The following is a 13,113-nucleotide window of genomic DNA, read 5'->3' on the forward strand; positions in this document are numbered from 1 at the left end:
TGTTATTGTTATTATATACTGTGTATATATGAAGAAAATGAGCCAGGTCATTGTTGGCTTTCAGTGAGAGAGGTGTGGTTGTTTTTTTTCCCTCTGTTGGATAACCTTTCAAAACTTCCAAAACTCTTCTTCCTTTCGGTGGTACACAGTGGTCAGCATGGGCACCCTGACTAGTCTGCAGCTATGCAGCCCAATATGCAACAAACTGCAATGCACTGTTTATTCTGACACCTTTCTATCAGAACCAGCATTACCTTCTTCAGCAATTTGAGCAACAGTAGCTCGTCTGTTGGATCGGATCACACGGGCCAGCCTTCTCTTCCCACGTGTATCAGTAAGCCTTGGCCGCCCATGACCCTGTCGCCGGTTCACCACTGTTCCTTCCTTGGACCACTTTTGATAGATACTGACCACTGCAGACCGGGAACACCCCACAAGAGCTGCAGTTTTGGAGATGCTCTGATCCAGTGGTCTAGCCATCACAAGTTGACCCTTCATCAAACTCGCTCAAATCCTTAAGCTTGTCCATTTTTCCTGCTTCTAACACATCAACTTTGAGGACAAAATGTTCACTCGCTGCCTAATATATCCCACCCACTAACAGGTGCCATGATGAGGAGATCGTCAGTGTTCTGTCAGTGCTCATAATGTTATGCCTGATTGGTGTACACATTCTTAAAGCCCAGAGTTTATATGAGCTTCATATACATTAATCAATTCTAAACATGGACACACAACAAAAGAGGAGCAAACTCCATTTTTTTGGTCTCTGGTAGAAAGAGTTGGCACACGTACAGCAGTTGTGTCCTGTTATAAACTCATACACGATATAACTGAAGATGTACTTTAGACTGTAATAGCGTCTCTCTGCTGTTCTATGTAGCGGTTATACTGGCGTGATATCTGATCAGTTGTTCATTAAACATCAGAAATCAACAAATCCTAAGCCTTTCACATTGAAGACAATGTGATTTGTCAGTGGATGGCTCAAGAAAAAGCTCTATTGTGCTAACAAATTCCACACTAGACAGACAGTGGGTAGGGCTGACCTTTGCTTCTATGGATTTCACAAGATATTTCGAAACATTGGAAGAGTGCCTCTTCATACCAAAGGTGTTCTCTTGGATACACAGCCAGTGATTTGGACGGTTGCCAAGGAAATGGTGACAAAGAAAACATTTCCCGTACTCTTACACCACCTCCACCAGCCTAGACTGCTGACACAAAATAGATTCATGCTGTTGGTGCCAAATTCTGACTTCATCTATTCTGACTACCATCTGTGAGCCTCAGCAGAAATCCAGTTCTTCACTTGTTCCAGTCTTCACCTGTCCAGTTTTTGGTGAGCCTGCGCTCAGCTTTCCGGTCATGATTGGCAGAAGTGGAACCTGACGTGATCATCTGCCGTTGTAGCCCATCTGCTTCCACGCGGTCCCAGTCCAAATCACTGAGATCCCATTCCCCCCCCCTCACAGTCTGATGATTTATGCATTGCACTGCTGCCGCATGATTGGCTGATTATAAAATCGCATGCATTTTCTGAGCAGTTGTCAAGTCTAGTAAAATGCTTGTACTTGATATAAAATAATTTAACAGAAACATTTTATTTTATTTTATTCTGTAAAACAGCATGGAAAATATGAATTAAATTTATTAAATAATTAACAAAATTATTCATTCATAATAAAATGTAAATCTTTTATTTTTGTCTAACGTTATAAGAATATTTATAAGTACAATAATCTAAATTTTTTACATAAAAAAACCCCAATAGTTTCAGTATTATAATGTAGAAAATGTATAGTAAAATAGTATTATTTATACCTTTATTTTATTTATTTTATGTTCTATATATTTATACATATACGCATTTTTAAAATCATGTATTTTCGATTTAAAAGATTCCCTGGCTGTAAAAACATTTAAAAGTCTTAAGAGACACAGTGTTTAAAAGGAAGCATGACTTCACACACAAACTGCAGCATCCTGTTTATCTAAAAAGCCCTACCCCATTATCGGTCTGTCTTCATTCTTAGACACGTTACATGAAATGTGAAGAGATCTGGCGACAAGCAAAAGAAAAAAAAAAATACACGCAAATAAACAGGAAATTGCACGTGTTCCTTTTTTTCTGAAGCTTCAAACTGTTCAGCTTTCTTTTCTTCATCCTTAAAAAAAAAACCTCTCCACTCGTCCAACTGTGATTAAAAAGTCAATGGAAGTCAACGGTAGCGCACGCCTGAAATGTCTCTTAACGGACCGAATGCTTGGAAAAGAGACGTCTGATCCCTCAGAGTCACAATGTCCATGTTTCCACCTTGTTCGGTTCGTTCTGACAGGAAGACTGGAGGTTACATGTCCTCATCTGATTCTTGGAGCCTCTCACCTCTGTTGCTGTAACTCCTGCGTTTCCTGGACACACACACACAATGACATTTTGGTTCCTTTATTTTCACATTTCTATCCGCTGTTATTAAATTAAATTCTATTAAATACCGCAGTGTTATTAAAGTTCTCAAAATAGACCGGCACGAAGCAGAAAGAAAGCATGATCTATGGAAAGTACGGTTAAATAATCACTGTTTCGAGCCGTGTTCAATAACATCAAACCTCTTAAACTGTCATTGTACAATAAAATAAAACAGAATTTTTAAAAAACCCATCCAAGTTTTTTGTATGTTAATGGGGAAGGAGGAACCTTCGTATGCCAATCTAACAGGAGGAGCTTTCGTATTCTAAGGCTCCTTAGAGCAAGTGGAGCTTTCGTATGCCAATGGGGCGGGAGGAGCTTTCGTATGCCAATGGGGCGGGAGGAGCTTTCGTATGCCAATGGGGCGGGAGGAGCTTTCGTATGCCAATGGGGCGGGAGGAGCTTTCGTATGCCAATGGGGCGGGAGGAGCTTTCGTATGCCAATGGGGCGGGAGGAGCTTTCGTATGCCAATGGGGCGGGAGGAGCTTTTGTATGCCAATGGGGCGGGAGGAGCTTTCGTATGCCAATGGGGCGGGAGGAGCTTTCATAAAGTAATGAGACAGGAGGAGCCTACGTATGCTAATGAGACAGGAGGAGCCTACATATGCTAATGAGGCAGGAGGAGCTTTCATAAAGTAATGAGACAGGAGGAGCCTACGTAAGCTAATGAGGCAGGAGAAGCTTTTGTATGCTAATGAGGCAGGAGGACCTTTCATATGCATAATGAGGCTGGAGGAGCTTTCGTATGCTAATGAGACAGGAGTTTGACAGGGGTCAAAGTGTGATGGCTAGACGACTAGATCAGAGCATCTCCAAAATTGCAGCTCTTGTGGGGTGTTCCTGGTCTGCAGTGGTCAGTATCTATTAAAAATATCCTTTAAATCCTATAAGTATCCTTCAAGTTGTGAGGTGTGGCCCTTGCAGGCCCCACAGAGCAACTTATAGGACCTAATGGATCTGCTGCTAAGATCTTAGTGCCAGATACCCCAAAACACCTTCAGGGATCTAGTGGAGTCCATGCTTCGCCAGGCTATTTTGGGAGCAAAAGGGGGACCAACACAATGTTAGGCTGGTTCTGATAATGTTATGCCTGATCGGTGTGTATTACTGTAAATTCTCCAATTTCCTCGCTTTATGAATACACACTTGTTCTAATACATTTGTGTTTCTATAGCAAACAACAGGTAATTGAATGGTGGACATCAAACACCGAGTTACTGAATCATGAAAGAATATATAGTCATTAAATGTGGTGAAAATGATACAGAAGGCGTGTCCAGTGTCGGCGCTTGTAATTTTCTGGACTTTGGAACGACCGAGGAACTTTTCTGGTTTCTCTGAAACTGGAGTCTTATTCACCTTCAAGAGGGAGAAACGCTGATGTTCAGCAACATGTGATTAACTATAAACGGATGAAAAGCATGTCATTTAATCGTAAAGAAACACGGCTGTGGTATAGAAGATGCGGATATAGGAAACTATTCAACTTAATGACTCTCCCTGGGCCACATCAAACCACCGCAAACCTTTAATTACTTCAATTAATTCTTACTTGTCGCACAACCAGCTGTGGGTTCCTGATGTGAATGTGTATTGGTATACGTATGTTCAGTGTTGTAACTTGTCCCATGTATGTTCATGTACCTCCAGACCAGGAAGGCCAGACCTCCAGCCAAGAGCAGCAAGAGCACGAGACATACAACAGCTACAGCTGAGCCTCGGCCCTCTCTCTCACAAGGCACTGAAACACACAAACCCACAAACACACATTACATCAAGAATTCCCCTTTTACAAGAATTTTTTTAACGTACCACTCAACTTTTCCAAGTAATACAGAGGAAATCGTTATCTGCCCTTTTTCTGCCATTTTTGAGCACACTCATGACTGACTCACAGGAAAGAGTGAGTATCTTTCCCACTCAGAAAACACAGTACTAATATATGAAGAATATATTTACAACATTTTCATTAGTATAGCAGTTAAAATAAAAAGAGATACACTATATTGCCAAAAGTATTCGCTCACCTGCCTTGACTCACATATGAACTGTGAACAGTCAGACAAGTACCGTTCTCCTGGCAACCGCCAAACCCAGACTCGTCCATCAGATTGCCAGATGGAGAAGCTCGATTCGTCACTCCAGAGAACGCGTCTCCACTGCTCTAGAGTCCAGTGGCGGCGTGCTTTACACCACTGCATCCGACGCTTTGCATTGCACTTGGTGATGTATGGCTTGGATGCAGCTGCTCGGCCATGGAAACCCATTCCATGAAGCTCTCTGCGCACTGTTCTTGAGCTAATCTGAAGGCCACATGAAGTTTGGAGGTCTGTAGCGATTGACTCTGCAGAAAGTTGGCGACCTCTTCGCACTATGCGCCTCAGCATCCGCTGACCTCGCTCCGTCAGTTTACGTGGCCTACCACTTCGTGGCTGAGTTGCTGTCGTTCCCAAACACTTCCACGTTCTTATAATACAGCTGACAGTTGACTGGAATATTTAGGAGCGAGGAAATTTCACGACTGGATTTGTTGCACAGGTGGCATCCTATCACAGTTCCACGCTGGAATTCACTGAGCTCCTGAGAGCGACCCATTCTTTCACAAATGTTTGTAAAAACAGTCTGCATGCCTAGGTGCTTGATTTTATACACCTGTGGCCATGGAAGTGATTGGAACACCTGATTCTGATTATTTGGATGGGTGAGCGAATACTTTTGGCAATATAGTGTACATTCGAGAGAGAGAGAGAAAGAAAGAGACTAATATTTCTCTCTTGATTTCCTGCCGTAGATGCCATTCTCAAAGAGCGCGAGAGAGAAGGGGAAAGAGAGAGAGGGAGAGAGAGAGAGAAAAAAAAGAAAGAGAAAGAAAGAGACTAATATTTCTCTCTTGCCTTCTTGCCTCTCTCTTTCCCTCTCTCTCAATCTCTCTTGTCCCTCTTATTCTTTCTCTCTTAACCCCCCCCTCCCCCAACCCCTCTCACACACACACACTCATGTGTACCTGCAGTATAGGTGGCTGAGCTGTGGCCCAGCTTGTTGCTCACAATGCAGGTGAAGTGACCACACAGTGCAGTGGTCAGGTACAGTGAGGTGCCATCAGGTGACACCCGGCCCACTGCCTCCGTTACTGCCACTTTCTCATGAAGCCAACGGAAGACTGGCTCCGTCCCCCAGGCCTCCATACAGTGCAGGCTGGAGTGTGACACATTAACCATGATTGACACATGGTGCACAGCCTCTGGTACGTACACACATACACACACACACACACACACACAGGAAAAATCAACTGACACTGGCTGCAAGAATATATTTACAACATATTCATTAGTATAGGAGTTAAAATAAAAAGAGCTATGTTAAGTGAATTACGGATGAATAAAACATAGGTCATGTTGCTCTAGAATAAATATTAGTGTCGACATTTTGCCGCTCTCCAGAGAAGAACCCATCAGGCTCTAGGGCACAAACCGAGAAGGTTCAAGAAGGAAGAGAGAGGGAGAGAGAGAGGGAGAGAATAAGAGAGCGTGGGGAAGAGGGGGAGGAAAGGAGGGAGGGAGGGTGGGGGAGAGAGAAAGAGAGGGAGAGAAGAGAGAGGGGAAAAGAGATGGGGGAAGAGGGGGAGAGAAAGAGTGAGGAGGGAATAGAGTGAGAGGGGAACTGAAAGCACACTTGCACAATATCAAGCTCTTCAGGATTGGATCTTTAATCATGCTTCTACACCAATCAAAGCAGGGGTTCACCCTGGACAGGTCACCTGTCCATCACAGGGCCACACATATATACAGACAACCACACACTCACTCCTATGGGCAATTTAGAATTACCAATCAACCTGCATGTTTTCGGACTGTGGGAGGAAACCGGAGTAAACCCACGCAGGCACGGGCAGAACATGCAAACTCCACACAGAAAGAGATTTGAACCCAGGACCTTCTTACTGTGAGGCAACAATGCTAACCACTAAGCCACCGATCGTACAACCAGTTAACCCAATATCACAGCTTTCAGCGGAAAACACTAGAACTTCCTGCATAGCTGGGTCAAAACATCTGTTACAGAAATGACCACGTCTCTTCAGGATTGGATCTTTAATCATGCTGCTACACCAATCAAAGCTGGGCATCTCCAGGAAGGGTTTTTTTTCCCCCCAAACTTTGATTATAACAGCCACACACAAAGCATAGGCTGCTAATGTTATTTCCTGTAATTGTTCCCACCCTTCCTGTAAGGTGCCTTGTTTATAATTTGTGTCACGTCTTTTGGTTTCAGCTTCTCTCTATAGTTCACTATACTGCTGTACACCAACAGTATACACTGACGGCAGACATTTCACATTATTAAAAGCATTCGGTCAGAAGTTGTTGATCAATTAAGTTAAGTAGCCTTTGTTTAACACATAACCATTACTGCACGGTGAAGTTCTTTCTTCGCATATGCCATACTTTGGGGTTGGGGTCGGGGTCAGAGCGCAGGGTCAGCCATGATACAGCACCCCTTGAGCAGGGTGGGTTGAGGGTCTTGCTTAAGGGTGCAACGGTGGCAGCTTGGTGGTGCTGGGGCTTGAACTCTGATCTTCTGGTCAACAACCCAGAGACTTAACCACTTGAGCCACCCCTAATGTAGAGGAATTACATTAAACATTACAGTATGTTGGCATTGTTGTTGTTCTTTGGCACAGGTTTTACACCGGATGCCCTTACTTTTGCAACCCTCCCATTTAACCTGGGCTTGGGACCGGGACTGAGACCCAGTGGCTGGGTTAGCGCCTTGCCCGGGAATCGAACCCGGGCCGCGGCAATGAGAGCGTGGGATCCTGCCACTGGACCACCAGGAGGATCTATTAAATTTATCTACAGTATAAACTGGTAAAATAAAACAGATGTATGATGTACAATGGTGTGAACGGTTTTAAAGTGGGAAGCTGCTCTGATATAAGACGAATATTCCAGTCATTGATTTCTTTCCGCCGTAAAACACCCTCAAGGTTGATAAAGACAGGAAGTGTGGTTTGATAGATTGATTTTAAATCTGTTTTAAGTGTATCCGGGATGCATTAAGCACACTTGAAATCTTATACAAATTATTCATACCGTATTCGTAGACGGTGCATCGTGCTGAACTTTGACCTCCTTTCTGATCCCGGACCGTGACTGTGTACACGCCATTGTCCGTTCTCTGGTAATTCCGTAACGTCATCACGGATCCGCCCTTGTCTACAGTGACCCGGCCTCCGGAGTTCCAAGCAGGATATTCAGCCACCGTAGTTATGATTTTCCCAGCATTTCTTTTCCCCTCGACTTCCTGCTCCCAGGTGACTCTGGTGACCTGATCTCCTTGGGGCACCTCGAACTCAGCCCGCAGGACCAAATTCTGGCCGCTCACCACGTAGACGGTCTGCTGGCTCGGGAAACGAACCGAGACACAGAGGCAGGTCGGGAGAACTGCTTGAGGGAAATTCGACAATAGTACAAGAACATTTTAACACTTAATCATTACGATGTTTATTCACACATAAAAAAAAAAAAGACAAGAATGTGAGAAACTGCAACGCTGACACCTTTCTTGATTTTTTTTTAAATTGAATATTGAAGATGTGTCCTGTTCCTAAAAAAATCAGTGAAGCAGATCTATCGATCGTGTAGCAACACGTTAGTACTACAAATTCTATAGAGGTGTGGTGGAAGGGAAGAATACATTTATCGCACAACCATCCATCCATCCATCCATCTTCTATACCCACTTTATTCCTAATTAGGGTCACGGGGATCTGCTGGAGCCTATCCCAGCACACATTGGGTGAAAGGCAGGGGTACACCCTGGACAGGTCACCAGTCCATCACAGGGCCACACATATAGACAGACGACCACACACACTCACTCACTCCTATGGGCAATTTAGAATCACCAAGCAACCTAATGTACACTATATTGCCAAAAGTATTCGCTCACCTGCCCTGACTCGCATATGAAATTAAGTGACATCCCATTCCTAATCCATAGGGTTCAATATGCTGTCGGTCCACCCTTTGCAGCTATAACAGCTTCAACTCTTCTGGGAAGGCTGTCCACAAGGTTTAGGAGTGTGTTTATGGGAATTTTTGACCATTCTTCCAGAAGCGCATTTGTGAGGTCACACACTGATGTTGGACGAGAAGGCCTGGCTCTCAGTCTCCGCTCTAATTCATCCCAAAGGTGTTCTATCGGGTTGAGGTCAGGACTCTGTGCAGGCCAGTCAAGTTCCTCCACACCAGACTCTGTCATCCATGTCTTTATGGACCTTGCTTTGTGCACTGGTGCACAGTCATGTTGGAAGAGGAAGGGGCCAGCTCCAAACTGTTCCCACAAAGTTGGGAGCATGGAATTGTCCAAAATGTCTTGGTATGCTGAAGCATTCAGAGTTCCTTTCACTGGAACTAAGGGGCCAAGCCCAGCTCCTGAAAAACAACCCCACACCATAATCCCCCCTCCACCAAACTTTACACTTGGCACAATGCAGTCAGACAAGTACCGTTCTCCTGGCAACCGCCAAACCCAGACTCGTCCATCAGATTGCCAGATGGAGAAGCGCGATTCGTCACTCCAGAGAACGCGTCTCCACTGCTCTAGAGTCCAGTGGCGGCGTGCTTTACACCACTGCATCTGACGCTTTGCATTGCACTTGGTGATGTATGGCTTGGATGCAGCTGCTCGGCCATGGAAACCCATTCCATGAAGCTCTCTGCGCACTGTTCTTGAGCTAATCTGAAGGCCACATGAAGTTTGGAGGTCTGTAGCGATTGACTCTGCAGAAAGTTGGCGACCTCTTCGCACTATGCGCCTCGGCATCCGCTGACCCCGCTCCGTCAGTTTACGTGGCCTACCACTTCGTGGCTGAGTTGCTGTCGTTCCCAAACACTTCCACGTTCTTATAATACAGCTGACAGTTGACTGTGGAATATTTAGGAGCGAGGAAATTTCACGACTGGATTTGTTGCACAGGCGGCATCCTATCACAGTTCCATGCTGGAATTCACTGAGCTCCTGAGAGCGACCCATTCTTTCACAAATGTTTGTAAAAACAGTCTGCATGCCTAGGTGCTTGATTTTATACACCTGTGGCCATGGAAGTGATTGGAACACCTGATTCTGATTATTTGGATGGGTGAGCGAATACTTTTGGCAATATAGTGTATGTGACAAATAAAGGCTATTTCTATAACCAGTATTTTCACAAATCTCAATCGTGTGAGCCAACAGAAATCAAGAGACTGGGATCTGTTTGGATTGTAAATAATGGAGCTGTCACACTCATAATACACTTTTCTTTCAATTTTTTCTTACTCTTGCTTGGCACACGTGAAAAAAAACCTGATATATGCTAGTGGTTTTGTGGTAAATTTTCTTGCTAGCGATATTTAAAAATTGAACCCTGTGCTGTCCAAGTGAATTATTCATTATACTTGTGTTCATTGACATTTACCTTTGCATTTCAAAGACTCTCTGCTTCCAAAACATTCGAGAACCCCTGTGTTAAATAATGAATATCAGACTATCAGCTGTGGAACATTGTTTTCGGACCCTTATCTATTCCCAGGGAACAAGAGTCGATCCATTATCAGCTCTTTATTTTATGAAACCAAATATACTGTATCACATGATCTACTCAGTGTGTGTTTGTTTGCATGGGGTAATGTTGAAATCCTGTTGAGTTCGCTGACACAATTCATGCGCAATCATGTTGCACACTTTATCCTGAAGACAACACGCTTACTTCTGTTTTTGTGTTGCATTATTTGTCGTTTCTGTAACTGAACTGAGCGAATTTTAAACTGTGCTAAAAACCATCGCTCCGTCGCCTGTTCCAATTCTGTTCATTTCAGTACCAAACACAGCCTGATCCAAGTGATCATCAGTTCTGGACTTAATTTCAGACTTCGTTGTTGTAGAGACTAGGGAGCATTTTTTAAAATCTCACCGAAAGCTTGGAGCAGGATGCTGGCCATGAAACACCGTGATCCAACGTCCATGCTAGCTAGAAAAACAGAAAGAAAGAATCATTTTTTCCAACATCATGTGTTCATTCTATCCTGTCACTTTTTCCTCTCTCTCTGTGTGTGTGTGTGTGCGCGCGTGTATTTAGGTGTGCCTCATCCTGTTATCATTGTGCATGATCAGATAATCAGAACTGTAGAATTTGTATTCAGCTTCATGACCTGCCAACAATTTTAGCAACTAAAAAGATTTAGCAACTTTCACACCTTTATTGGCTTTATTAAAATAAAAAGAAAGAAAAAAAAAAGAAAAAAGAGAGACCAGTGACTGTCTGATTAGATGTTAGTAAATGTTACAATGACCAATCGATGATCACTACAGATCACGGTAACCAATCAATGATCACCATAGATCACAATCACAGTGGCCAATCACTAATCACCACAGATCACAATGAACTATCACTGATCACCACATATCAATGACCAATCGATAATCACTACAGATCACAATGACCAATTGATGATCACCACAGATCTCAGTGACCAATCAATGATCACTGTAGATCACAATGACCAGTAATCACTAATCACCACAGATCACAATGACCAATCACTAATCATCACAGTGACCAATCATTGATCATCATAGATCCTAATGAACAATGATCAACACAGATCACAATGACCAATCAACAATAGCCACAGATTAAAATGACAAATCAGTGATCACCACAGATCACAATGAACAATCACTGATCACTATAGAACACAATGACCTAACAATGATCACCACCGATCACAATGACTGATCAATGATCATCACAGTGACGAATCAATGATCACCACAGATCACAGTGACCAATCAGTGATCACCACAGATCACAATAACCTATCACTGATCAACATAGATCAAAATGACCAATCAATAATCACTACAGATCACAATGACCTATCACTGATCATCACAGATCACAATGATCAGTTGGTAATCACCACAGATCACAATGAACAATCACTGGTCACCACAGATCACAATGACCAATCTCTGATCATCACACCCAACAACCATTCACTAATCACCATTGTTCCCAATGACCCATCACTGCTCGAATTTGTGCTCAACAACCAGTCACTGATCAAAATAGATTACAATAAACAATCACTGATCATCATAGTCCCCATCAACCAACCACTGATCACCATAGTCTGTCTCACCTGCACACTCTCTCCTTGATGACACAAACAACATCCCCGAGTCATTGCATCTATAACCACGCCCTTTGTGTCTGTTTCCTAACCTCTCATGACTTCTGTCTTCTTGATCAAATTCAAGCATTTTATAAATACTGTGAGGCGCCGGGAACAAAGACTGATGTTTTTTTTTTTTATTAACAATAGATAAAATAACATTATAATCTATTCTGATAAAAGACTTAACCCTGTCTACTATAGTCTAACGGTCTTTCTGTAATAGGTTTTGATAAACAAATGATCACGATGCAAATGAATCGATGTCGTCATTCGCGAATACCTGGCAACACAGTAGGACACACACACACACACACACACACACACACACACACACACGCCACATCCCATGCCTCTTCCTCAGCTCTACACACTATTATGCGTTTATTTCTGTTCAGCTGGTGAAAATATGCAGCACTCAGTCTTACACAGCTCTGTACTTCCACTCCCTACCTCACATGCAGGTCAACATATTAATAATTAATATGAGCTGATCTGATAAAGCAGTAGAGCAACGGGCAATTTAATAGAAATCTTACCTGTCTCGTCCGGCCAAGAAGGTCCAAAAGAATAGGAATAATTCTTCTTTGCACCAAAAAACAACAACCGTGCATTAAATTAAGGAAGAAAAAAGTGTAGTGTTTCCATCATCACACACACTGCTGAGGCAAATTCTGTGTGCAGAGGAACACAATCACAGGAACCTGAGAGCGAAGCCACGCCCACAAGCCGCGGTTGCCAGATCCTTACTTTAAATGCGTTTTATTTTTTAATCATACCAGTGTTGCCATGGAAATCTATCTATCTATCTATCTATCTATCTATCTATCTATCTATCTATCTATCTATCTATCTATCTACATCAACCAGGCATAACATTATAACCACCTGTCTAATATTGTGTTAGTCCCTCTTTTGCTGTCCCTTTTTCTGACCCCTTTCTATCAGAACCAGCATTAACTTCTTCAGCAGTTTGAGCAACAGTAGCTCGTCTGTTGGATCGGATCAGCCTTCTCTTCCCACGTGCATCAATGACCCTTGGCCGCTCATGACCCTGTCACCGGTTCACCACTGTTCCTTCCTTGGACCACTTTTGATAGATACTGAGCACTGCACCCCACAAGAGCTGCAGTTCTGGAGATGCTCTGATCCAGTGGTCTAGCCATCACAATCTGGCCCTTTGTCAAACTCACTCAAATCCTTACGCTTGTCCATTTTTCCTGCTTCTAACACATCAACTTTGAGGACAAAATGTTGACTTGCTGCCTAATAAATCCCACCCACTAACAGGTGCCATGATGAGATCATCAGTCTTATTCGCTTCACCTGGTTGTAAGTACTGCTTCAAAATGCCAAAAGAAGAAACAAGAGCTGGCAATTTATTGAAAACTGAATTTAAACTCAAACAAGCTGTT

General features: G+C 43.2%; 1 protein-coding gene across 5 annotated transcripts; it reads right to left on the bottom strand.

The window, feature by feature from the left end:
• Positions 1-1,684: 1,684 nt before the first annotated feature.
• On the bottom strand, positions 1,685-12,463 carry si:dkeyp-97a10.2 (uncharacterized). 5 transcript variants are annotated; one of them, XM_058377033.1, is made up of 6 exons: positions 12,238-12,463; positions 10,432-10,488; positions 7,568-7,921; positions 5,476-5,712; positions 4,024-4,212; positions 1,685-2,412 (listed from the first exon to the last, which is right to left on the bottom strand). In XM_058377033.1, exons 2-6 carry the CDS (start codon positions 10,481-10,483, stop codon positions 2,297-2,299), a joined length of 948 nt encoding a protein of 315 aa, XP_058233016.1. In that variant the 5' UTR covers positions 10,484-10,488; positions 12,238-12,463; the 3' UTR covers positions 1,685-2,296. The 5 variants fall into 5 exon arrangements, with proteins under 5 accessions (XP_058233016.1, XP_058233018.1, XP_058233014.1 ...); XM_058377035.1 differs by having other exon boundaries at positions 7,568-7,918; positions 12,238-12,462; XM_058377031.1 differs by lacking the exon at positions 12,238-12,463 and adding an exon at positions 11,666-12,177.
• Positions 12,464-13,113: the final 650 nt, after the last annotated feature.

Source organism: Hemibagrus wyckioides, linkage group LG23 (assembly GCF_019097595.1).
Source record: "Hemibagrus wyckioides isolate EC202008001 linkage group LG23, SWU_Hwy_1.0, whole genome shotgun sequence".
Lineage (NCBI taxonomy): Eukaryota > Metazoa > Chordata > Actinopteri > Siluriformes > Bagridae > Hemibagrus > Hemibagrus wyckioides.

Coding starts and splice junctions, on each gene's coding strand:
- si:dkeyp-97a10.2 (XM_058377031.1), bottom strand. CDS start 11,786: ATGCTTGAATTTGATCAAGAAGACAGAAGTCATGAGAGGTTAGGAAAC. Junction 10,489..11,665: donor ATCAAGGAGAGAGTGTGCAG/GTGAGACAGACT, acceptor CTGTTTTTCTAG/CTAGCATGGACGTTGGATCA. Junction 7,922..10,431: donor CATCCTGCTCCAAGCTTTCG/GTGAGATTTTAA, acceptor ATTTCCCTCAAG/CAGTTCTCCCGACCTGCCTC.